We start from the raw sequence: 27,425 nt of genomic DNA, 5'->3' as shown, positions 1-27,425 counted from the left end.
ATTGAATTCTAGCAACAGAATTCCAAAGTAGCTAACAGGCCAGAGTTTTACAGGAATCCCAGTCTGGTTAAATACCTTACAGATGGTAAATACTTTACAAATATACCCCCTAAAGTTGTAGTGTTATTAGTATACGTTGCAGGAGTGAGTAATGGGAAAGGATACTCTCACAATAGGAAGACACAAAATGTATGGAATAGAAGTGCAATAAGTGTTTTGTTTTTTCTTTTCAATTTGTAACCAAATGCCGGTCAAATATTCATAACTGAGGTTATGAATAAGGAACAGAAGCAAAGGGAAATGAACTGGTTGTGGCTGGGCATAAACTTCTGAATACTACCCACATTTTGCCCCATTGTTCTGGGCCATCTCTATTCTCAGGTTATTGACTTTCCAGCATAGCCTGTCTATGGCCCCGTCTAGAGTAGCAGGAACTGCCAGAGTTCTAGGGAGAGTGCATATCTCATAGGACTGGTTATGAGATACAGGATTTTCCACCTTTACTGTAAATCCTCTATTTCCAACTCGCTTGGGTCAGGAATTAACCCCAATTTGCAACTGTGTGAGACCTGGCCAGTGACCTGTGTGATGTGAGTTGATTCGCTCATTCCAGTTCCCACTGCATATGTGTCTGTATCACTACTGAGGAAAAGTAGGGCTTAAGGTATCAAGCAATGAATATCAGAGAAGGAAGACAAGGAGATGGCTGATTTTCTGAAAGGAAGTCTGGCTCCAGTATAATAGATGTTCTTAGTTTGAGCCTTTCCAAAATCTCCATGGATTAGAAACTTCATTGGTTGTGTTTCAAAAATTGCTTCCTCATCCCAAATTAAATAACGAATTCCTGGTAAACTCCAGGCCATTATAACTCCAGGCCCAAATCATCACTGGCCATTTACATGTCTCCATTACTTTGACTAGTGTAGTTTACTTATTATTTAAAAAAAAACTAATGAGAATTATAATTGTAAACAACAGATTTCAGAGTAGTAGCCGTGTTAGTCTGTATCCGCAAAAAGAAAAGGAGGACTTGTAGCACCTTAGAGACTAACACATTTATTTAGCTCACAAAAGCTTATGCTCAAATAAATTTGTTAGTCTCTAAGGTGCCACAAGTCCTCCTTTTCTTTTTAACTGTAAACAACAGTCATAGTGTGAGCATAAACCCAATAATACAAGTGGAAAATGACCAGGAATATTTTATGTGCACCACTGTCAAGCCCCCAAATATGCCCACTCACTCGCCCCACCCCAAAAATCCTCATTTTATTATTCAGTTATGTGCAGGCTTCTGTTTTTGCCACGTTTCATTGCGAAGTTACTTACTAGTACCATTGTGTGGGATAAACTGAAACTGACATTATTTGGAAAGGTTTCAGAGTAACAACTGTGTTAGTCTGTATTCGCAAAAAGAAAAGGAGGACTTGTGGCACCTTAGAGACTAACCAATTTATTTGAGCATAAGCTTTCGTGAGCTACAGCTCACTTCATCGGATGCATACTGTGGAAACTGCAGAAGACATTATATACACAGAGACCATGAAACAATACCTCCTTCCACCCCACTCTCCTGCTGGTAATAGCTTATCTAAAGTGATCACTCTCCTTACAATGTGTATGATAATCAAGTTGGGCCATTTCCAGCACAAATCCAGGTTTTCTCACCCTCTGCCCCCCCCCCCCACACACACACACAAACTCACTCTCCTGCTGGTAATAGCCCATCCAAAATGACCACTCTCTTTACAATGTGTATGATAATCAAGGTGGGCCATTTCCAGCACAGATCCAGGTTTTCTCACCCCGCCCCCCTTTTTCAAAAAACCACACGCACAAACTCACTCTCCTGCTGGTAATAGCTTATCCAAAGTGACCACTCTCCTTACAATGTGTATGAAAATCAAGGTGGAGGACAAATCAGATAATAGTAACCTTCAGGGTTCTCAAGTTACAGATACTTTTGACAACTTGTAGCAATAAAGACTTATAGTTAAGTCAAGAGCTATATATCTTATATTGGGCCATGAGATCAATTTTAATTCTCAGTGCTTCAAACTTTAGACTACTCTTTATCATCTCTGAGTTTACAGTGTTTTAAAAAGCATGAGTTTGGTTTTGTAGTGTTAATATTAGAAAACTTGTTTTAATTCTCACTTTTCCTTAACATAGTGAGTGGGATACACTGGTGTAAACCAAATGTAAGTCTATTGAAGCCAGTGGAATTTTTCCACTATAAGCAGGTTTCAATGCGAGGCGTATCATGTTGTTGTTTTTTCTGGGGAGAAAGCAGGGGGTGGTAACCCTGAGGTTTTTCTTTTAGTGCTGGTCTCTGTAGTATTCACTGTGGGTGCACGTGTACTTCTTCAGCAGCTGTGTACGTTGGTCCACACCTGTGCCCTCTTGCCTCCTGGTGCTTTGACCGACCGCCTCTTCAGGTCCTCTCTACCACTGGGACAGAACACTCCCACTCTGTAGCCTTCGAGCTTGCTCTATCTTTAACTTGTGAATATTGCAAATAGTTTTTATTATCATACTCCTCTTTTAGATAATTAGTAGATTTATATCTAGTTAGCAGAGAATGCTCCCACCTGCCTTTTATTGCTCCAGTATTCAGAATACTCCTGCCCAAGATCCCAGGCTTCAAGCCTGGCCTTGTCTGCCCTCAGGTCTTCCTGGTAAGCAGTCCACACTAGAGCTTCCTGTACTGTCTCAAAATGGATTTCCAACCGCATCCTCCTCTGCTATAAGACGACAGGAGCCCCTCCTTCCCAAACTGTCAGAGTTCCTTATGCCTTCGGTTCACAGCACAAGGAGGTGGAGGCATGGACCAATGGATACTGCTATTGAAAAATTTCCAGTCCCAGGCATGCAGAGCACATGCACACCCACAGTGAATACCCATAGGGCCCATGTATTTTGAAGAGTTCCAGTTACTATGAGGTAAGTAACCTTACTTTTCTTTTTCATCTCAAAAAATACATACATATTGTTGTTCAAAGAATTTCCTACTGATAGTTTATGAAGTGCACATAGGAATAGTCAGTAAGTATGTAGCGTATATTGAATCAATTAAAAACCAGCTAACTGATGGATCTCACAATGTAATGGAAAGGGGTTGGTTTCTAGTCATGGCCCCTAGGGATCTGTTCATGGCACAGTGCTATTCGATATCTTTTATCATTCATCTGGAAGAAAATATGAAATCATTGCTGGTAAAGTTTGCAAGATGCCATTAAAACTGGTGATGAATAGTGGTAAGGTATACAGGATAGTTACGCAAAGTTATCTGGATTTCTTGCTAAGCTGAATTCGTTTCAACATGTGTGTTAATACAATCAAATACAAGGTCATAGATCTAGAAACAAAGAATGTAGGTCACACTTACAGGATAGGGGATTGTAGGTTGGAAAGCAGTGACTCTGAAAAGGTCTTAGGCCCAGATTTTTAAAGGTATTTAGGCATTGCAGCGCTCGGCCTTCCAACACCTAGCTGATTTAAGAGCCTAAATCTCATTTTCCTAAGGGATTTAGGCACTTATGGATTTTGGCTCGTAAGTGTGTACATCCCTTTTTAAAATCCCACAATGCCTAAATACCTTTAAAAATCAGGGCCTTGGAGATCATGATTGATAACCAACTGCACATAAACTCCCAATGCAATGCTATGGGTAAAGGGGACAATGTGATTCTTGGATGTATAAGCAGGGGAATATTGAGTAGGAGAAGGGAGATGGTATTACCTCCATAAAGCATTGGTGGCACCATTACTGAAATCTGTGTCTAGTTCTGGTGTTTTCACTTCAGAAGGATGTTGTAAACTGGAGAGGGATCAGAAAAGAGCATGAATGATTTGAGGTCTGGTAAACAGACCTCAGTGAAAGATTTAGGAAGCTCAATCTATTTAGCTTATCAAAGAGAAGATTAAGAGGTGACTTGATCCCAGTCTATAAGTACCTGCAAAGGGAGAATATTTCTGATAGAGGGCTCTTTAATCTAGCAAACCAAGACACAAGACGGAAATTGAAGCTCGATAAATGCAGACTTGAAATAGAGTGCAAATTTTTAACAGTGGAGGTATATCTCCATCATTAAGTACTTAAATCAAGACTCTGTCTTCCTAAAAGATGCGCTGTAGTTCAACCACAAAATATTGACTTGATGTAGAGATTACTAGATGAAATTATATGGTCTGTATTATACAGGAGGTCATATTCATTTATCATAAGGGTCCCTTCTGGTCTTAATATTTATAAATCTGTGACTCATAGTTCGTACTTGCCATCTGGAGATCTGAAAAAGGTAAGTAAACCATTATCATCCCCAGTGTACAGATGGGAATTGTGAAAGAGAGAGAGAGCAAATGACTTGTGCAAGGTCACACAACAAAATCACTGGCAGAGCTAGAATTAGACCCCAGGTCTCTTGCCTTCTTGTCCTGCAGTTTATTCACTGGACAGCACCACCTCCCTATTCAGCATGCAAGTCACTGCGAACCTTTTGAGGTGGCTCTACTAACCCGGGATTTTGTTCTCTCCTTTAAGTCCATCGCAGCAAGAAAACATAAATCATTTCATGATATGCATCTGTATTAGCTAAGGAAGTGTGCACCTGTACTAGAGACATTTATGCATAACAAGGGGTCAAATTTTCCAAACTGGCTGTCTGAATCTTTTTCATCCTCAGAACAGAAGGAATTGCATTGTGCAGAGTGCACCCAGGTTCTGGGTGCAAACGAGACAGCCAGCTTTGGAAATTCAGCTCAGCATTCTGAACCTGACTACTTGTGAGGATGGAGTGGGGGCATGCAGGGGTCAGATAACCTGTAAATTGTGCCAAGTGTGATTTGAGAATCACTCCCCTGCTTACAGTTTGTAACATCTACATCTTGTGTTCTGTTTTGTTATTTCAGGAGCAGAAGGCACAGTGTTCCCTAAATCTATAGAAACTCCCAGTGTCAGGGCAGACCCCTTCAAGGAACTAAGGTAAACTTTGGAATATGGTTTAAATATAACTCAGTGGCGCCGTGTTGGAATTCTGCATACTGAGTGGCAGCATTTCTATCCCTGCACAAGCAGTTGAGAAATTCCCTTTGGAATGCACTGAGCCGAGGTTACAGGCGCTAACATCGCGGAGCAAACGCCATGGAATAGAAGAAAGGCAATAACACTTTAAAGCAAATCTCTATGACTGAGTCAAAAGAAAATATGGGTCACGAGAGCTTCCTTTCTCCTCTGCAACACCCTCCACTTAGCCAGTCTTTAAAAAGGAAAATAGAAATATTTCCTTGGCTATAGCCACTGAAGGTACTGGAGGCCACATTCAATCAGAGAGAGTGACTGCAGGCAAAAGGATGATGCACTCGTAGAATTTTCTCCCTTACAGAGATGTGAACCCCTTCTCTGACTGGAAACTGCGACTAGCTGTACGCGCAGGCCACTACCACTGACAGTCACAGAAATACCACCCAGAGAAAGCAACACTTAAGGGGAATAAATAGCACAGCTCTAGAGAATCAGCTTTGCCCTCATCGAATGCAGGACTTTATTTATTTCATCACGATAATTCCTAGCTCTTATGTAGCACTTTTCTTCACTACATCTCAAAGCACCTCACAATCTTTAATGTATTTATCCTCACAACATCCCTGAAAAGCAAGGCAAGTATCCCCACTTCACAGATCAGGAACGAAGGCACCAAGAGGCCGAGTGACTTGCCCCCGGTCACACAAGCAATCAGTGGCAGAGAAGGGACTTGAACCAAGGTCTAAGTTCTAGGCTAGTGTCCTACCCACTGGACCAGCCTTCCTACATACTCTAACAATGGGCAAACTTCAAGGTTTGATGTGCAGGTTCAATCTGGATAAGCAGCCTCTGGAAGGGAGAGATTTGGGTGTGGGGACTGGTTCTTGGTGGAACAAACTAACTCTTCCAACAGTATCTGGTTATTTTTGGTGAACATGGGGATGCAGCTGGAAAGGGGTACTTGGCCAACACTAAGAATACAGAAGGCAACAAACACACCACTTCGCAGTCTGGCTTTCATTCTGTTTCAGTCACTGAGGTTTTAGGTGCACTGGGAGAGCTTTGCCCCACCGCTTGTCAGCCAGATCCCCGCCCTTTGTCATATCTGGAGAAAACCTCTAGGTCTGTTATTGACTAGGTGTTACTAATGCCTCCACCAAGAGGATACAAAGTCAGCCAACTGATAATGAACCCCTGCTCAGGAAGAAGGTCTCTAGAGATAACCTTGTCACTTAATCTTTGGTCTCTAACCTTCCTTTCTCAGGAAAGGTTACTGAGGAAGTGTTAGGACAGCTGCAGCCTGGTTTCATTTGGTGGCATCGCACCAACGTGGGATTGGTGTCTGTTGTTAACTCTCTCCGTCCTGATGTTGGAAGTAGTAGTTAGGCCCAGCTAGATCACCATGGATGCTAAAGAACATCTTAGTTTCCTTCCCTTTAGTATCTTACTACCTTTTACTGTCTCTCAGGAATGTCTCTAGTTCTTCCGTTTAACACACCAGCAGCCCGCTTGTTAGATCAAAAAATACAACAGGGGTTTGGTTCAGTTCATTATGAACGTTCACCACGTTGCCACCTGCTCTGATGTAAAACCCGCTTCCTCCCTCTCAATATATTACTGTTTTTCTTAAAAGCTTTGGGTCAACCCAGAGTGTGGCAACTTCAGCAAGTGTAGGTGCAGGGTCTCCAGGGGCAGAAAGGGAGTGATGATGTGGGAGCACAAAGCAGATGCTGCCTCCCTTCTAGTGAGCTCTGCAGGCAGCCTGCATAGACAAGATGTGGGTGGCGTTAGCAGGAAAAGGAGCAGCTGGACGGAAGATGCACTGGTACAGCACATCCCTGCCGCAGCCTTCATAGGAAGGATCATGACCTTGGGTATATTTTTCAAAAGCACCTATGTCCCATTTCCAAAAGTGGCCTAAGTACTTAAGAGCCTAACTTGCATTAGGCTCTCTGTAACTGGGACTTGGGCTTCTAAATCACTTAGGGGCTTTTGAAAATCATATCCGGTTTCAGAAATGAAAGCTGTTCTACACGATCGTAACCCCCAAGGGAGGAGACACCATGGCACCACTTCTGTACAATGTTCCGGACAGGCTCAGGACAGCAGCATGTACGCGTCCCTAGCCAGCAAAGGTGATTCGGTCTCCACAGGTACATGAGTCTTTTGAAGCATAGGGCAGCTCAAGCTTCTTATGTGAAATGTTTTCTTCTGGGGGCAAAATATGGTTCCAAGAAAAAGTAACCTTAGCCTTGGGGCCGGGGGGGGGGCACTTTCTAGTGTCTTCCTATTGTTGGTAGCAATGCTGTACCTCCTCAAAATTACATAACCTGCCCCTTTAGAGTAATCCAAAGATTCTTGGCTACTGTGAAGTGGGACTGGATGAGCTGTGAATCTTGATTTGCTCTGCATATCTGGGAGATCAGCATGTTATAAACACCTATGCTAGGTAGCTGGCTAGATCACTGGATAAAGGGATGCTAATTGTTACTGCAAAATGACTGTGAAAACCCTGTCACATTATACAGTGATAAAAGAGCAGACTTTTTTTTCCCTTTAAGTTTCAAGAAAAACAACAACCCAGTTTTCAATTAGCTCGTCTGGTGTCCACAATTGGAGAGGGCTCAGAGAAGAGCCACGAAAATTATGAAAGGTTTAGAAAAACCTACTGTTGACAGATGTTTGGCTGCATGTGTGTGTTCTTTAAGCGTGCTGTCCCAGCTCTGCGCAGATAGCAGAGACAGCAGACTCCAATTGAACTGTCCAATAAATCCACTGACTCAGTTTTTAGCTAAGGCACCCAGCCAGGTTTATTGTCAATGAGGCATGGTCCTAGTATCCCGCAGACTCTACAGGACCGCTAACACATGTACCCATTACAATGGACCAGCTCAGTGAATGGCGGAACTTTCCATTCCCCCCCCCCCCAAGGCCAGACAAAAACACTCCCTCTGAGATATCTTTTTATACACCAATACAAAGAAGTTACGTATTGCCCCTGGGGTATCTGGGTGCCATCCTTTGACATATCTGGGTGCCACCCTTTGCCTTGTCCCTGTTGGTTCGATCAAAATATCTCTATCCATCATGCTGTCATCCTGACCCTATCTTTAGGATGGGTCAGCACGTTCCTGTTCTCTTTCTGGGATGGGTTGGTATCGTGGTATGCTGGTACCACCCTTCTGGAATGTGTTTGCGTGTATTCTTGTGACTAACACTCCTTAGGAATGTGTGTTTCTGCAATATCAGCCCTGTTCTTGTAAGATTCTTTGAGCAGGGCCTGCCTCTTGCTCATAACCTGACTTTGCTTTATATCAGCAAAGCTTTGCCCACTACTTTAGTGCAGGTCCCAGGTCTCTGATACAAGGTCTTATGTCTCAGGCTCTCTTTCTTTTACCCATACCTTCTAGAGATAAGCTAAATAGACTGAGCTCCTTGAGCCTAACAAAGAGAAGATTGAGGGGTGACTTGATTACAGTGTGTAAGTACCTACAGGGGGAACAAATAGTTAATAACAGGCTCTTCAATCTAGCAGAGAAAGGCATAACACGATCCAATGGCAGGAAGATGAAACTAGACAAATTCAGGCTGGAAATATGGCGTAAACATTTAACGATGAGAGTAATTAGCCATTGGAACAACTTACCAAGGGTGTTGGTGGATTCTCCATCACTGACCATTTTCAAATCAAGATTGGATGTTTTTTCTAAAAGCTCGGCTCTGGGAATTATTTTGGGGCAGGTCTCTGGCCTGTGTTCTACAGGAGGTCAGACTAGATTATCACAATGGTTCCTTCTGGCCTTGGAATCCATGACTCTGTTGGCCTATCTTCTTGTATCCAGGTGCCATGTGCTTTGTTCACTCCTCACAGACCAAATGACTAAAACTCACTGTCTAGTACATCATTTTGCTATTTCTGATTTTATATCGATTTCACTACTTCTCCTGTAGGAGACTTCAAAATAAGGTGACAGCTACTGTCATTACCAAAAAGAGAGGACACCACCTGCTCTTGTCACCACTGGGGAGTCAGACCATCTGTATTTCTTCCTCCTCTGCTTCAAATACAAAGTGATTTCTCTCCTTAAAAATAGCCAACACCCCATCATGTCTGTCTCCCTCACTCCCTCTTTCCTTCGTTTTCCCTACCCATCCCCCAAGCTACCTTTATTAGTGTCTGTCTGTCTGTCTCTCTCAGAATGATATGTTCCAGATGATTACATAAGCATCATTTTCAGCAGATTTTCTGCCTTCTTCTTCCTGCTGAAAAGTCTTGGTTCATACAGGCTTTTTCACTTATTAGTCACTGGCTGCTTTACAAGTGCATGGTCACCTTTCCAGAGATCAGACAATATAACTGTTCTTTGTTGATCAACATTAGCTTCTGCTTGGTCATCTTCTTTTAGTCTCATCTTCCGATGTCTTTGGCCTGGGATGGCTTAGATGGAGAGAAATTGTTTCATAGCCTCCCTCTGAAACATCAGCCACATGGGTGTGGCATTTGTCATTTCATGTGAGGGAGATCCATAAGGTCACAAGAATTGGTGTCATAGATACATCTGAGAGACATTGCTATTTTTTATCTATTTGCACGGGTTGCCATGAATCTCTCCCGTGCTGTAAAAAGGCTTATGCTCCATGAGCCAACAAAAATCCGGATAGGTCCGTTATCAGTTTTGATTTTGTTGAGAATGCCAAAGATCATGAATGCTTTGTGTAATGCAGTGATGATTGTTGTTAATGCTACATATTCTGCTAAATGGTATCTTAAGGACTCATCAATAATGACTAACAGGTAGAGCTGGTTGAAAACGGTAGAAAACCTTTAAAATATTTTTATCTCAAACCTTAAAGTTTTGAAAGTTTTCAACCTTCTTTACCCTCAATTATGTTTGCAAAAAAAGTATATCAAAAGTTTAAATATTTAAATTTTTCTGACCAAGCATACTAAAAAGTATCAGCCAGTCCATCATAACACATAGTAGTGAGGTATTCAGAAATTAATTTGGACAATTCAAGCACTTGTAATGATGCACGTAAGCTTGTTTATGATACAAGTTGATGTTCTTGATACATATTGATGGGATCACTTACTGGGTGATATGACGGGGAGTCCTGTTTGTTGAGCCGGGCCGCCCCCATTGGCCCAGCATGTGGTTGGTGCACCCCGTCACCCAGTTGTCGGGATTCCCTGTTCGATCAGGTAATTGCAGTACGGTGGGCTCCAGACCTCTGGTGGGGCCAAGCAAACAAACAGTCAGTAGCCCCTGAATCTCTGGGCTGGGGCTGACAATGACAGTTGGAGTTCTGGCTTTCTGGGTAGGATGGAACAATGGTCACACTGGTTGGGCAAACAAATAGTCTATGGCCCCCACTCCTCCTGCCTGGGGCTGGCAGTAGCAACTCAGGTTCTGGCCAAATGAGGGGGCCAGAACAACAATCAGTCTGTAGCCCCTGGACAGGGCAGAACAAACAAACAGTCTGTGGGCCCTGAGCCCCTGGGCTGGGACTGAGAACAAACAGCAGCCATGCCTAGCAGTCCGTGGGGTGTGGTAGGGGAACCCGGCCCCTCCCGCTCCATCGGGTTCCGAGCCAGGGCCCTATGAAGCTGGGGACTTCCCCCCGAGGGTTTAGGCATCTGCTTCCAATACATCCCCAGGGTCACTTCCTACCACAAACTGCATCCCAGGCATCTCCTCAGCTGGCGGTGGCTTGGCGTCCCTGTCAGTCTGTGCAGTCGGCGAGTTGCCCACAGCGTAGTCCAGATCCGCAGGCTCTGGCGCTTGGAGTGTCACCGGCCCCTCTGGAGGAGCTTGTAGTACACGTCCTTCCTCCTCCGCAGCCTGCCCCGACTGAACTGGGATGCCTCCTTTTATCCGGCTCTTCCAGCTGGAGCATGCACAGCAGGGGAAACGGGGCGTGGCCTCCTGAGCCCACAGTGACTGGTCCGCCCCCTTTGGCCCAGTGCGGGGTTGGTACACCCCGTCACAGGTGGTTACAGGAAACACCTCTCTCTGCGGAGTTGTTTTCTTTAAACCATTCCCAAATGACTGACATTTGCTCCATTAATGATCCTCTTCTTGAGAGCTACGACTATCACCTCACTTTCCTTTAGTTTTTGTCTCGTTGCCTGAAGAGGTATATATCCTGAAATGGTCATTCGAAGTTGTCTGGAAATCGTAAGTTCAGAAGTCTCAGCGGAGGAACATGCCATTCATTTACGCTTAGGGCTTGTCTACACTTACAGTGCTGTAGCACTGAAAGTGAACTGGCGGACCTGCGCCACTGCACCGCTTAGTGAAGACACTGTCTATGCTGACGGGAGAGCTTGTCCCCTTGGCTTCGGCATTTCATCTCTCTGAGAAGCGGTAGCTGTGTCGTCAGGAGACGCCTGTCTACAGCGCTGTCTGTGCCGGGGGTGGAGTCTGTAGAACTATGTTATAAGCCACAGCCCAAGTGACCTATTTATACTGACATAAATTGGTAGTGTAGACCGAGCCTGAGGAGCGTAGGAATGAGGAAGACTTTTGGAAGAAATGAGGGGGGAAGGAGACAACAGAAAATGGATAAACCCGAATGGGAAGAGACTCGATAGGGCGCTGTTTGGCTTGCAGTCCTGATGTCATGAATTAAGTACTGTGATTGCCATTTCTTAGCATACATGTACCCCCTCCCCAGTAGAAACCAAATTTGTTTTGGGACCCTTCACAGATGATCACCTCCCAAATACATGTCTTGTAGCAACCTACAACCTCTGTCTATGCCTCACCCCTCAAAAGTGCTGTTTACCACATCCTTGCATTGCAGTATGAGTTCCTCGTATACTGGGTTGAATTTAATTATCAGCCATTGATGATACTAAGAGCAAAGTGGGTCTTGTCTTAGAACAAAACCACACCAAAATACCATAGTTTAATTAGCCATGTTGATTCCACACACATTTTTAAGTTGCATAACATGAAAACTTTCTGCTAGACAAAGACGTGTGAGTTTAAGGTACTTCAGTGCTAAGAGCAAAGTAAGAAAAAAACATCATACAGCTTGAAATCCTCTCCATGTAGTGGCCAGTACAAGGACTTAAATGGGACTTAACAGTTGCATAAGCCTTCTGGTGGTCCCCTGCCCAGGGCTGAATTTCATCCACAACTGCTATAGCATAAAAACATCCAGCACAAGCCAACCAAACCTAGGTGACTGTTCTTTCTTTAATATGCAAACACAGTTAAGGGAAAATTAATCCCTTGGTGTCTGAAGAGGTAATTTTAATCAAAGTTAATTATGAACCCCTAAAAATACCAAATGGCAGATGAAATGCGCTTACAGTATGATTTTATTAGTACAATTCTCCTGTACCGTGTAAAGTACTAAGCTATCTAAATAGTCCAAGTGAGACCTATTGTGCCAAAGAGCAATTTAAATACATTGTTCAGCTAATGTGGCAATATTCATTTTGTAAAATAATTATTCTCAATGAATTAAGAGCTCTTTTCATCTGTGTTTCACTAGGCAGCATAGGTATTTTCAATAAATGGGAACACAAATAATATCTCAGTCTAGAATCCATTACATTCATAAAGATTAACAGGTCAAAAACGAGAGGAAATGTGAATAAGAAATGGTGCTGAATGGTGAAATAATTGATGGGAAATGGAAGCACTTCATTAGGGTGTAATACCAAGCCATAGTTTAGAAGTGTGCAGTAAACACATGATGCTAGATCTTCAGCTCATGTCAATGGTGATTGACACCAGGTATGAGTCTGGCCCCTGCAGATGTTAATACTTTTAACACAAAGGGCCAGATTCCGTTCTCAGTTACACTAGGCAACCCTGATGATGGTAGTGGAATTGCAGCAATTTAACTGACAGCAGAATTTGGACCTATGAGAGAATTTTACTTCTGTCATCATAGCCTATGTTGGAGCCCTATTCCCCTGTCACTTACACTGCCATAAATCAGCCATGAACGCTCCTGAAGTCATTGACGATCCACTGGTGCCAAACTGGTCTAAAGGCAGAGGAGAATCAAGCCCCTGGTTTGTAAAGTGCAAGACCAATCAAATGATGAATTTCTTTGGATTTCTCCGTTATCTGGTCGTGTACATCAATACCATAGTTTAGTGTGTAGTTCATAAGTTTTTTACCCATTCCAGTGCACTCTCCAGGCTCAAGGGACAAGTTGTTATCGCAGGGGCAACAAGGCTGTCTAAACTGCATGTAATGTGAGCTGTTTTCTCAGTTCTATACAGTAAGTCATTGTTAAGAACTGGGACTCCTCCAGCCTTTCAACACATTAGCCTAATATAAGGCTAGCATGAGAAAGGTATCACCTCCAGATCCATCAAAGGCATTGATTTTACCTTTTAGGCCACAATCTAGGACATTACATTATATTAGTTGATGTGAGGAAAGATGTGCCATTACGCTTACGTCTAAGACTGTACCCTCAGAGGGTCACTGTATATTTCTGTGCCCGTTCCAGCGAGGGTGAGGCCGGCTTTTGTGAGCACCTTGTACCTTTTCTCAAACCTCTGCACTGGCTAGCCATTTTCTTTGGTATTGTTGGTTATAATCTTCAGAGCTGTTCTGCCTTTTGCCCCTTGCACAACAGAAAGAAACCACGTGGGCACAGCTGGGTTCCAGATACTCATATTTTCTAAATAGACAAAATCATGTCAGGCCGTGCTGCACACACTCTGGTGTCTGGAAGCTTCTAGACCCTAGAACACAGGGCGCACCACTACAGGGCTCTCAAACTGTATAAAGGGATGCTAACCTAGTCTTAGGCCCAGTTATCGAGGAGACCACATCTCTCTTAATAGTCACCTCATGATAGCTTAGATTAGCTGAGATGCACGTGCAGTTGGACTGCGCTTTCCAGGACCAGCATGCAGTGAGGTTTCTCAGTGGAAGCGCCTTGCCTTGAACTCACTCCGTAGCTCTCCAAAGCCAACTGTCAGTGTGCTGTGGGATACGGTCCAAAGCCCAGAGATGTCAACAGGCTCTGTATCAGGTCCACTGCACGTCTTCAGTCAGGCTTTCGAATAGGTAAGTGATCTAGTTGCTGAGGTATTTGTGTCTCTCTTAACCGACTCCCATTGCATGGGAAAGCATTGTTCCCTTCAGCAGATAGCCGTAGGGAATCCTGTCCTGGCTGGCAGTCACCTACATCCCCACTCTCCCTCTTAGGACTGGCCACGGCAGGATTTAGCCCATGAATGAGTTTTCTTCTCTATTTTTAGCAGTGGGAAAACGTAACTGGGTCAAATTCTCCCATGGTGTAAACCAGTGATGCACCACTGAAGTCAATGGAGCTTATCTAAGAAACTGGCCCCACCGTGTTTATATCTGAGCACTGGCCTCGTTCGCACCGATATGAATAAAGTCTACACATAAAAGGTCAGATCCTCCTGTAAGAACTTTCAAGAGCATCTATAAATAGTGAAAACAGGCACTGCAGGAAGAGGCGTTTGGAGCAAATGTGTCTCAAGTATGTTTCTGAGATAAAATGTGATAAGCTCTAACGAGAAAAATAAAGTGACTCGACCTTACAAGAGCTTGAGTGCATCATTCTAGATGGATTGCGAGTAGGATAGCCTCGGCACCTCTAAGCATAAAATCTCATTGGGACTGTGCAGATGCAATTGCTCAGCTGATAGGCCTCTGCACAAAGACATGGGTTCAAAATGCAAAGCATACTCGCAGTATCTATCTGGGATACTGGCTTCCATCACATAATGAGGGTATTAGCGCTTTGTAATGCTGACTCAGGTCACATGACTGGGGTCCGGAAATAATGCAGAAGTGTTTCTTGCCAGCTGTCCTTTGACTCACGTTTTTATGCCACTTACTATATGACGCGGCCCTTCTGTGCTACCTCACTCGAGTAAGCCAGCATTGAATTTTCTGGAAGATGTGCTTTAGTTAAACATAAGTTACTGGGCTCAAAGCAAGGGTAAGTGGGTGAAATGCTAAAGCATGTGTTATACCGGAAGTCAGGTGAGATGATCCAATGGTCCCTTCTGCCCTTAAAATCTTGTACCCCTTATCAGTCCAGTGGAAGGGTGATCTTCCAGTATCATACAGCCAAATTGGTGGCTCTTACACCACATTCCCTTCTTGAAGCTAAGTAGCAGGGGAAAAGCAGACATGGTCAGGATGCCCCTGGGCTGTGTTTTAGCCACACCAAATCAAGGACCCTATAATCTTAAAGTTAAAGATATTTAATCAATAGTCAAAGATTTTGACCCATTGCAGAGGACTTCCCTCATGTTCAGTACTTTTCTACTTTGCTCTCTTATTTTGTTTTGTTTACCGCTGAACCCTAGTAGACATGACATGATTTCTTACCAGTGTAATTTATATGAGACCAACTTAGGTTAGAGGTTAGTGACCTGGCAATTCATTGGTCAAGAATTGTGTTTATTAGGGCACAAGTTTAAAAGATTTGTTGCTTTTTGCCACTGTAATTTTACTTCACTGCTCACCCCTTCAGCTGTGGAGCCCTGAATTCTTCTTCGAGTGATTGCTCATGTGTATTCCACAATAGGTGTGTGTGCTCGCCACATGCACCGGTGCCGGAAGCTTTTCCCCTAGCAGTACCTGTAGGGGGGAGTGTCACCTGCCTGGCGTGGTATAAGGGGAGCTGCGCACTTTCCCCACCCTCAGTTCCTTCTTGCCACCGGTGAAGGTGCGTCAGAACTGCTCTGCTCCAGCTTTGCTGTAGCTCGTCCCCAGAACCGTTCGTTCAGTGTTAGTACCTGTAGTTAGTTAGCTGTTTAGGTAGTCAGTGAGCCCAGGCCGGGGCATGCCCCGCTCCCCGGGGTTTAAGCCGTGCGGCTCTGGTAGGCGTTCTATGCCAAGAAGTGACCGGCCCACAGACTGTTAGTGCTGTTTGGGAGAAACAAATATCAGCGAAAGGTGCAAGATTTGTAAGTCGTTTAAGCCTCGGACCAAAAGAGAAAGGGACATTAGGCTCCGGGCAATCCTGATGGACTCGGCGCTGACCCCAACTCCGGCACGCCGCTCTGAACCAGTACCCGGCACCGCGGCATTGGTATGCGGCGACCCTCCGGTGCCATCAACCAGTCGGCACCGCTCCCCGTCCACGGGGCACATCAAGAGGGCCAGGAAGACTCCCTTTTTGCAGTGGCACCGAGGGAAGCCTGAGACAGAGGCTAGGCCCATGTCAGGCAGTCCTCGATCCCCACCAGGCCCCAGACCTCCAACTCACGTTGAGCGGAGTAGCCCGGCCCCTTCAGAACAGGCCTCGCCAGATGTCTGGATGCCATCCACGCCTGAAGCCCTCCAGGCGGCCCGGGACGTTATGTCTATGCTGGTGTCTGGATGTCTGCCAAGACATCGCAGCCCTGGGCATCAATCGCTAGTGTCTCACTTCCGCGTGTCCGCCCATCAAGGCCGTTAGCGGAGCAGCTGTTACCATCGGTACTGGTCCTCCACGTCGAGATTGTGGTCTCGTGGCCGACGTAGATCCCAGCACCACCGCTCCTCCCAGTCCAGAAACAGCATCAGATCTTACGCCAGCCTGGCCTCCATTCGTAGCAGTCCTTCGATGGGCCAGGCCAGCCAACCCAAACAGCCGGCCCCGCCGGTTCCACAGCAGGTGCAGTGTCACCGAGCATCGTGGCTGGCCCAATGGTACCAGTGGGCACTGTGGCCTCCAGCGCAGCCCCCAATGGGAAGCACTGTTGGCCTCCCTCTCCAGACCCCCGAGAAAGGAGTCGGTGGGACGTACGTCCTCAGCACCATGCCCGGAATCCGACCAGGTGGTGGACCCTCCGGTGCCAGCTGGTACCCAGAGCACCGCACCGGCCTCCTCACCCCGCCCGGAGGAGGCGATTGCGGCCCCGCCCTCCTCCGCCCCGCAGGAGGACTTCAGGGCCTACCAAGAACTCTTAAAGAGGGTGGCAGCAAGCCTCCACCTCCAGGCAGAGGAGATGGAGGAGCCCTCAGATTCCCTGTTTAGCGTGCTGTCCCCGTCAGCACTGGGTAGGGTGGCCTTGCCTCTCCATGAAGCGGTGGCTAAGATTTCAAATGCCCTGTGGCAAACAGCGGCCTTGTTGGCCCCCATTTCTAAGAAGGCAGAACGCAAGTACTTGGTACCCATTAAGGGGCATGAGTACTTGTATACCAGCCCAGCGCCCAACTCCCTGGTGGTCGAGTTGGTGAACCACAGGGAACGGCAGGGTCAGCCAGCCCCGACCCCAAAGAACAAAGATTCTCGGAGACTGGACTCTTTCGGAAGGAAAATTTATTTGTCTTCGAGCTTCCAATTACGAGTGGCAAACCATCAGGCTCTTCTGGGCCGGTACGAATTCAATCGGTGGGGCTCCCTGCCCAAGTTTGAGGACTCCCTCCAGGAGCGCGATAGGAAGGAGTTCAAGGTGCTAGTGGAGGAAGGGGCAGTGGCCACTAAGGCGTCCCTGCAGGCAGCCTCGGATGCTGCAGACACGGCTGCATGATCCATGGCCTTCGCGGTGTCTATGAGATGGGCATCATGGCTCCTGCTCTCTGGGCTGTCCAGCGAGGCGCAGTCATCCATGCAGGATCTACTGTTTGACGGGAAAGCTCTGTTTGCAGCAGAATCAGATAAAGTCTGCATGGCATGAAAGACTCCCACACGACCCTCCAGACTCTGGGCCTCTATGTCCCGGCTCTGGCAAAACCTAAGTTCAAGCTGCAGTAGACTCCCGCCCAGGCCGCCCTCCCGAAGTATGAGGCCGCCCATAAGAAGCAGCGGGACTATAAGAGATGCCCTCAGAGGCAGTTTTGGCCTGCCCCCCAGCCTGCATCCTCCAAGGGCAAGTTGGCAGGAAAAAGGAGCTTTTGATGGGACGCTTGGGGGAATCCCACCAGTCCTCATCAGGGATCCACCCCCAAATAAAGCTCCTCTTCTCTAACCGATTGTGTGCTTTCCTCCCGGAATTGTCACAGCTAACCTCGGACCGATGGGTCCTCAACACCATCTCCCGGGGTTACACCCTCCAGTTTACTTCCTCCCCACCCAACCACCCCCTGTCCCTCTTTGGGGACCCCTCGCACGAAGCTCTGCTCGAGCAGGAGGTGGGGCGGCTCCTAGGACTAGGAGTGATACAGGTGGTGCCCGAGGAGTTCATGGGCAAGGGGTATTACTCCCGTTATTTCCTTATCCCAAAGGCCAAAGCAGGGCTCAGGCCCATCCTGGACCTGCAAGATCTGAACCAGTACATGGTGAAACTCAAGTTCCGCATGGTCTCCCTGGCCTCCATCATCCCCTCACTGGATCCCGGGGACTGGTACGCTGCCCTCGATCTACAGGACGTGTACTTCCCTGCAGCTCTTGGGTCACATATCTGTGTGCACATACGTGGTCCGTCACGCCAGACTCAGGATGAGGCCCCTCCAGCTCTGGTTGGCCTCGAAGTTCTCCCAGGCCACGGACAGGATGGACAAGGTCCTCACCATGCCAGACTCTGTGATCACGTCACTACGGTGGTGGTCCGCCCCAAACAACATGCTCCAAGGGGTCCCATTCAGGGACAGAGCCCCGTCATTGGAGCTGGTCTCCGATGCATCGGACCTGGGTTGAGGGGGCCCATGTGGGGAACTTTCAGACCCAAGGCCTGTGATCGGCTCAAGACCTGACCCTACATATAAATGTCAAGGAGCTCAGGGCGGTGCGGCTGGCGTACATGGCCTTCCGCTTGCACCTGGAGGGCAAGGTAGTCAGGGGCCTCACGGCCAATGTGGCCTCGATGTTCTATATCAACAGGCAAGGCAGGGCCCGATCCTCTGCCCTCTGCCACGAATCCCTCAGGCTGTAAGACTTCTGTATAGCCCACGACATCCACCTGAAGGCCTTCCACCTACTAGGCACCCGGAATGAGAGGGCAGATCGCTTGAGCAGGGACTTTTCCTCGCAACACAAGTGGTCCCTCCACCCGGAAGTGGCCCACCGGCTCTTCCAAAGGTGGGGAACTCCCCAGATGGACCTATTCATGACTCGGCAGAACCGGCGATGCCCCTGGTTCTGCTCCATAGGGGGCTAGGGAGGGGCGCTATCTCTGATGCCTTTATCCTGTCCTGGTCAGGCTGGTTTCTCTATACCTTTCCCCCGTTCCCTCTAATCAGCAGGGTCCTGGAGAAGATAAAGATGGACAAGGCCCAGGTCCTCCTGATTGCCCCAGCGTGGCCCAGGCAGCATTGGTATGGGACCCTCACAGGCTTGTTGGTAGCTCCACCGTGGCCGTTGCCACGCTGCCCGGACCGGCTCTCTCAGGACCAGGGCTGCCTCCTCCATCCCAACCTAGCTGCTCAGTGGCTAGGTGGAGAGGAAAGGACATGCTCAGAACAGGTTCAGCACGTTCTCCTTGAAAGTAGACGGCCCTCCACTCGCCACGCTTATTTCGCTAAGTGGTCCCAGTTTTCTAGGTGGGTGGCAGACCAGGGTGTCTCCTCTGTGGCCGCCCTGATCCAGCTTATCCTTGATTACCTCCTCCACCTGAGGGCCCAGGGCCTGGCGCCCTCATCAGTCAAGGTGCACTTGGCAGCCGTATTGGCCTTCCATCCGCCAGTGCAAGGGCACATGGTATTTTCCCATGCTATGACTGGCTGGTTCCTTAAGGGTTTGGACGGTCTTTTTCCATATTCTAGACCCCCAGTCCCTCAGTGGGACCTAAACCTGGTGCTGGCTTGTCTCACGGGCCCCCGTTTGAACCACTGGCCACATGCTCTTGATCTCACCTCTCGTGGAAGGTGGCCTTCCTGGTTGCAATCACGTCAGCCAGGCGAGTCTAGGAGCTCAGGGCCCTGACCTCCGAGCCGCCGTACACAGTCTTTCATAAGGACAAGGTCCAGCTCCGGCCATACCTCCCTAAGGTGGTCTCCGCCTACCACATGGGCCAGGACATTTTTCTACTGGTCCTCTGCCCCAAGCCTCACACGTCCACTGAGGAGTGCCGTCTCCACATGCTCAATGTGCGGCGGGTTCTGCTTTCTACCTCGAGCACACCAAGCGGTTCAGAAAGTCTTCGCCAACTGTTCGTCGGCTCAGCTGACCCCGCGAGAGGCCAGCCAATTTCCACTCAGCGGCTTTCCAATTGGATCACTTCCTGTTAGGAGTTGGCGGGTGTCCCTCCGTCACCCATTGTGAGGTCCCACTCGACTTGGGCACAGGCATCGTCGGCTGCCTTCATGGCCCATGTCCCCATCCAGGACATTTGTAGGGCCGCCACGTGGTCTTCAGTTCACACGTTCACCTTGCACTATGCGATCGTTCCCCAAACCAGGGATGACGCTGGGTTCGGCAGGGCTGTCCTCCGTCCTGGGAACTTGTGAACTCCTACCCACCTCCAACAGATATAGCTTGGAATCACCTATTGTGGAATACACATGAGCAATCACTCGAAGACAAAAAGACAGTTACCTTTTCTGTAACTGGTGTTCTTCGAGATGTGTTGCTCATGTCTATTCCTCACCCCGCCCTCCTTTCTCTCTGTCGGAGTTGTCTGGCAAGAAGGAACTGAGGGTAGGGGGAGCGCGCAGCTCCCCTTATGCCACGCCAGGCAGGCACCACTCCAGGGGTCGTGGGGGGCGCTCCCCCCCCACGGGTACTGCTAGGGGAAAAACTTCCGGTGGCGAGCACACACACCTGTTGTGGAATAGACATGAGCAACACGTCTTGAAGAACACCAGTTACGGAAAAGGTAACTGTCTTTTTTCAAGGGTAATCCTTCCTAGATCAGAGACGAACACATGGTAAAGCCAGTTTCATTCTCTAATCAATCCACTATGTATGATGTATAAGTAGATGGCTTATGGAGATACATGATGATGTTTTTATCTGGAGATTTGAGAAGCTTTGAGCCATAAAATTCCACATGGCAAACTGGGAGAAAGTGTGTTTCCATAAGGAGTATTCGCCCATTGAATGTGCTATGTATGGTGTGCAGAGTTGCTGTCGGTCATCACCATCCCCGTGTTGATTTAAATTAATAGTAACACGTCTCTGTCAAGGAGAAAGGCTAAACCTCAGGATATTATAAGCAGATGATGAAGTCCTGGTGCTAAGTTGAACCTAGTTAAGCATATTGAATAAAGGACAGCGAACAACTGTAACCATGTGAGTGTAGGGGGAGTTTGCATTTAAGAAGCTCCTGTCAGACTGGCATCAACAGCTGTCTTTAGATCCACTTGTTTCCTCAGCAGCACAATAGTGTGTGGGGCAGGGGTGGGGGGAGAACAGGGCTGCTTCACTGTAGCTATGGGACCTTCCTATTGAATATAGTGTGGAGTGAGAATAAGAAAATAAAAGAGGCAGGCAATTTTGTTTGACTCGGGGTTTTCCATATCAAACTGGTGCCAAATGACATGGCAGATATGATGCAGTGTGCAAAGGAAATCGGTCTCTGCTTTGGTAATTGGTCATGAAATGCACCAGCCACTGTCTTCACATGCACAGTCATGCAGCATAATCACAGTAAAGTTATACTTAACCTATGACGTTGCCCCAGAGATGCTGCAACATAAAAAAATACTTTATTACTTTGTCTCTGCAGTCATTCTATAGGGAAGACACGTTTCCAATAAGCTAAAAAAGTCTGTTTCTGTGGAGATATTAATCTTCATTCCTGCTCTTTCTCTCTCAGATTGAGCATTTGTTTAGATTCACAAGATTGAGCAGTGGATCCTTTGGGATATAAGAAAAACTTATTCATATGCATCAATAGAATCTAATGCAGTTCTTCCTTCTCTCAGTCCCCACATCTGTACAGATGGGAAGGGGTGTGTGCACACACCCCTTCCCTTTAGAAGTAGGCTTGATTTTTTTTTTTAACTATTGGGGCTGCACACCACTAACCTTGAGTAGAAAATAGATGCTAATAAATGCAAGCCTTGAAAATGTGAATTACAGCCATTTCACACTTCATGGCAGACTCATACTGGTGAAATGGTTTAATACTTAATTACAATGCTTGTCCTTCCCTCAAGTGCAGATGACATTCCTCAGATAGATTTTGCAATAATAACTGCCGAAGTAAATCGAGAAACTAATTAGTTATTCATATAATCCGGAATATTGACGATGCACTGATTAAAAGGATGTGGTGACACCCATTCCAACATTCTGGATATGTCTGTTTGTTAGGCTACTCCCTGAGGTGGTGTTTTTTGGAAGGTTCTGTGGAAAATGATAAAAATGCCCTCCAGCTTCTGGAATGCAAATGTTTATAGAAAGCATTTCTTTTTGTTTACATTTTGTTGACCATTAAAGCGTGGCAGCAGAATAGTTTATGACTCACACTCCAGGGGCAATATCTGATCTGTGGTGCCTTAGGACCATCAAGCTATAATGGGATCTGTAGGTTATTGACTAATCGCAACCATAAACATCCTAAGAGCATGTAAGGGGATCCAGAGGACTAGAACCCAGGTGAACAGCGCACTGGGTGACCAATTCTTCCACACTACTAATCATTAGCCATGGCAGAACTGTGATCCATACACTAGAAACCCTAGGGGACTAAGCCTCACAAAAGCCCTGTGATCTCTGATTTGTCCTAATGCACTATTTTAACATGGAGGGAGTTCCAGGAAGCTGGGCAGTACCTTGCCTGTTACTACAAGACCCCTCTCTCGTTCCCAGCTTTGCATTCCAGCTCTGATACCTGGCTCAACTCCTGCTTCCTGACTTTGGCTCTGACCTCACTCCTGGTTTCTGACTCCAGCTCTGATTTCTGGCTTGACTCCCATCTCCAACTCCTGTTCTGACCACTAGGCCTGACTCCTGGTCCTGTCTGATAGGCCAGAGAGCCCACGTCCCAGTTGTGACGAAGCGATCGTTAGACAACTGCCTAGAGTGGAGGGCGGGCAAGCCAGCCTACTTGTCCCAGTACAAGTTCTGTGATGTGCGCCTCGTTCCCCTTTCGTACTGGAGCATTTATCGCGAAGTATTTATGTAGGTTAGCCCGGAGGTAACGTGCGGTAAATCAGTTCTTGTACAGGTATGAGATGTGACATTTTTAATAAACTGTGAGATTCCCAATCACTATCATTAGCATCGCGGCATTTATGTTTAAATTATAGCTGTCTGCACAAAGAGTGTTACTATTCATCGGATAAAACAGTAAGTGAAGGGTGGGATGGAAAATAGCACACAGGCCTCTCAGTTCCATGATGGGAATCGCAGTACATCCTTTGATTTCTTTGTATTCTGTTTAGGACTGAAATATTCTGAGAGACATGTCAGGGCACCTGTAGGGAAGAGGAAATTTTACTTTGAGTGCACCTTTCAGCTAGAAATTAAACCGGAGGAATGGAAAGCACCAAGCATTTTGTATAGAAAAACACACTATTTAGTTGATGAGAATTGGCGAGAATGGCAGTCCTGTTTTTATGAACTGAATCTTTGGTCCCTGGAGGAGCGTGTCATATACACTCACGCTAATATATTTGAGAGGAAACTCCGTGGGTCAGAGGCTCAGACCTGCTCACTTCCTTCTGCACTGGGGATTCTACTTGCATGAAGGAATTGTTCAGTGGCATAAATGGCTCTCCAACAGCTGCTCCTGATCACACCCCCATGTAGGGGGTGGGATAAAGATGAGCCTGGCCAGACTGCCTGGTTGTCCAGGGATCTTGAATTGGAGGGGAGGGATAGGGCAGCTCTGGGGCTTCTCTAACTTCTATGTGGAATGAATTGGACGCACATTTCTCCCAACCATCAGCGGTGTTCAATGCTATGTGTCTTACTCTCATCTGGAAGGATCCTGTAATGGCTGGTTTCAGAATGTGGAGGAAAACAGATACAATAAATGTCTTGGGCTCACCTGACATGGCTCCTGGGGTTTAAAAAACCATGTTTGGAAAAGTTTGCAAATGTAGGGCCCAGGCTGATTTCAGAATGTGGAGGAAAACAGGTACAATAAATGTCTTGGGCTCACCTGACATGGCTCCTGGGGTTTAAAAAACCATGTTTGGAAAAGTTTGCAAATGTAGGGCCCAGTCTTGCAATCTTGAATCAGGCATAACTCCCATTAACGTCAACACACCATTCAGTGCAATCACTTCCACATTCGCCTGGCTAAGGGCAGCAGCCATGAGCCATCGTCCTTAAAAGCAACTCTTTAAAACTGACTTCTAATTAACCTGGCACAAAACTGCAAAAGGCAACTCAAAGATGTGTCACTGATCAAGTCAGCATTGCTCACAATGTCATCTCTTAATTTTTTTCCATTCATAATTAGTTTTAGATTCTATCAAAGCAAAAATACTTAATAATTGAGCATGTTTCTTTGCGTTGTACCCAGTCCATTCTTATTACGTCAAATAGAACTACTTTATAGAGATTTTATTGGAATTGTAGACTGCAGCCAGGAAACAATAGCCATTTCATGTGATATCTAGAAGAAAAATGTATATGTTAAACTATAATGGGATTTTATTTTATTTTCAACTGACATATTTTGTATATTCATGCCGAAGGATCATAAATATGTGTTCAAAGTCTTTATCCTCAGTTAAATTGTACACAGCATGAATTATTGTTGTTTTCCTCCCAGATCAAGCAGGGATAACTACATATTTTTCACATGGTTTGAATTGATTTTGTCTTTTAAGAACAGGTTGCTGCCCCTGAACTGTTCTTCACAGATATATTGCTGTGCAGATTTAACCCCCAGGATACTGTGGAAGCCCTGGCCTTTTTCATCATGTTAAGTTTCTAGCATCTGTATGGTCATATAAGAGCAATCCCACTCTGTATTTTTCAAATCACTTTTGGTGGTTCTACCTAGCACAGAGGTGGGCAAACTACGGCCCGCAGGCCATATCCGGCCCATGGGACCGTCCTGCCCGGCCCCTGAGCTCCCAGCTGGGGAGGCTAGCCCCCGGCCCCTCCCCTGCTGTCCCCCCTTCCCCTCCCGTGCGGCTCATGCCCACCCACCTCCCAGGCTTTCCAATAAGCCTGTCCTGCTGCTCTGAGTGGCATGGTAAGGGGGTGGGGGGGGTAGGTTGGATAAGAGGCAGGAGGGCCCAGCGGGCAGGTGGGGGGCAGTTGGATGGGACGGAGGTTTATGGGGGGTCGGATAGGGGGTGGGGGTTTCCAGGAGGGAGGGGACAGGGAGCAGGGGGAGTTGGATAGGGGCTGGGGTCCTGAGGGGGCAGTTGGACAAGGAGCCAGGGGGGTTGGATGGGTTGGGGGTTCTGAGGGGGGCAGTCAGGGGGCAGGCGCCAGGCTGTTCGGGGAGGCACAGCCTTCCCTACCCAGCCCTCCATACCATTTTGCAACCCAGATGTGGCCCTCGGGCCAAAAAGTTTTCCCACCCCTGACCTAGCAGCACAGAGACAGCACAACTAATGAGCACCCATTTGTGAATCTGGCCCAGAGCTATGTCCATCAGGCTCTGGGACAGTGCTTCGTTTATTTTTCCGCCCTGCACCACATGAGATCAGTGTCAGAAATGACTGCCTTAGCACCCTGGTGGTTCAAGCCGCTCGAGCGAAGCACATTAACCAGGAAGCTGTCATTTCAAAATGTATGTGGAGTGGGTTCTTTCCACACATCAGCACAAATCCCCTGGGCACGGATTATAAGCAGATATGGGTAGGGAAGATGGATCCTTTCACTCTCGAGAGCTGGAACTAAACCAGAAACCCTTCCTCCTTGGGACCTTCAGACCCAAAGCCAAAGGTGGTAGCTTTGGCCTGTCCCGAAGTGGGGCATTGTTTTCACATCACAGGGTAGCCAAGCAAAATTTCAGCCTTAAAAAGGTTCAGCTCTGAGGTTTCACTGTTTCCAATGTGAAGGTGCTTGGGAATCCTGGCATTTAGGAAGGTTTGTTTAAGGGCTGGATTGTGCCTTTCGGTACAGACCTGAGCAAGGTGCAGGGGTTGCAGTGACCCTGGGAGGCATTGCGCCTCTAAGTCACAATTCCTCCCCTGCTCTCGGGGCGCATGTAGCATTTTGCTGCTGGCCTATTTGCATTTGCTGCAACAAATTACATCACTACCCACCCCAAGGTGGCTCAGCCGCATGGGCCAGGAAGAAAGGGAAGGGGAACCAATGGCCCTTTCCTTGCCTGCCGCTGCGACACAGCACCATGTATGGGAGGTGCCTACTCCTCTCGAGAGAGGCTCGAGTAGTATGACCCCATCGCTTAAGAGTCAACAGTCTGATTTCCAAACTCTGCTAACATTCCAGTTATGAAACTGACAAGCCCCTGCTCGTCATATCCAGAGGGGCTGGTTTAGTGACAACTACTTGAGAAGAGCGACCAAGTTCTCTCTGGTCAGAGAAGTGTAAGCAATAGTTAAATGCTGAGCTTCATTAGTTTCAAATGTAAAGTGGCAGCAGCTGCTTCTCCCATTAGCCAAAGTGGCCGTTATAAATACATATCTAAGTACATATACACTGCCTCGTTGGCAATGCATTTCATTTTAGCTACACAAGGACAATGTCTCCTTGGATGGAAGACGCCAAGTGACTATTACAGCCACGTATTTCATATAGCGTCGTGTGGCTTCGGGGCCACGCGGAAGATATGAAAGCAGAAATTCAATTATAACCCAGTAATCGGCAGAAAGCAGATGAGTGGCTCCAAGAAACTCTGAAATGCAGCTAGATTCACTGTGGACAGGGGCAAATTTCACAGGGGTGGACTGCAGCTTCAGAAGGCGAAAGGGGTCTCCCTCGCTTGCGTAGAGTAATTCAGAGTATGAGTGAAAAGGTGTCAGGTCTGTGGGAACTGACAGCTCGTTTACTTGCTAAAATTCTCCCATATGACGCATTATTTATTTGTTTACTGAATGTGTGACTCAAAGCAAGTCAGACAATGGCATAAACCATCAAATACAAAAGGTTGGTCCGGGTTCACTCCTGGGTCTGTGCCAGCTTCTGCTAGCGTGAGCCCTGTGGCAGAGGGATCGTGGTAGATTCTCCCTCACTGGCAATTCTTAAATCTAGACTGGAAGTTTTTTCCCTAAATGATCCAGTGTCTGGGCTGGTGGGGCCAGCAGTGCACAGACACTAGTTTGTGCTAGTTGGGATGGGACTGGCACTGCTGTGCACCCAGGGATGTTGCCAGTTCAGGGCGTGGGCTCACACCCCACACACCAGGCTCTGCTGACTGGACTTTTGTGGCGCCCTGGCCCTAAACCAAAGCTGCCTGCCCTAGGCAGAAACACAGAGGGAGGAAGTGCCCTGGCTATTCTGCACTATATTCAGGTTCATATATAGCACCCAAGTTGTAGTAACTGAGTGCCCAGGGTGCAGGCTAGTGCAGGATGGTGTAATTTACACCTCTGCATGGCAGGCTGTGTGAATCTGGTCCATCGAGTTGGTTTGTCTGAGCAGGCTTCTTCAATTACCATGAAGTTTCTAAGGTCCAGTGGGGGTGCAGAGTTAGCCA

At 47.1% G+C, this 27,425-nt stretch overlaps 1 protein-coding gene across 5 annotated transcripts in view; it reads left to right on the top strand.

Moving 5' to 3' along the window:
• The window catches only part of SGCD (sarcoglycan delta), a 526,242-nt gene that overhangs the window by 462,322 nt on the left and 36,495 nt on the right, over positions 1–27,425 (top strand). For all 5 annotated transcript variants that reach the window (XM_075131239.1, XM_075131240.1, XM_048860561.2 and 2 more), the window contains one exon: positions 4,909–4,981. In XM_075131239.1, coding sequence (XP_074987340.1) covers positions 4,909–4,981 — 73 coding nt within the window. The remainder of the gene's footprint in view (positions 1–4,908; positions 4,982–27,425) is intronic.

This window comes from Caretta caretta, chromosome 8, assembly GCF_965140235.1.
Source record: "Caretta caretta isolate rCarCar2 chromosome 8, rCarCar1.hap1, whole genome shotgun sequence".
Lineage (NCBI taxonomy): Eukaryota > Metazoa > Chordata > Testudines > Cheloniidae > Caretta > Caretta caretta.
This window is presented reverse-complemented; position numbering and strand designations above follow the sequence as displayed.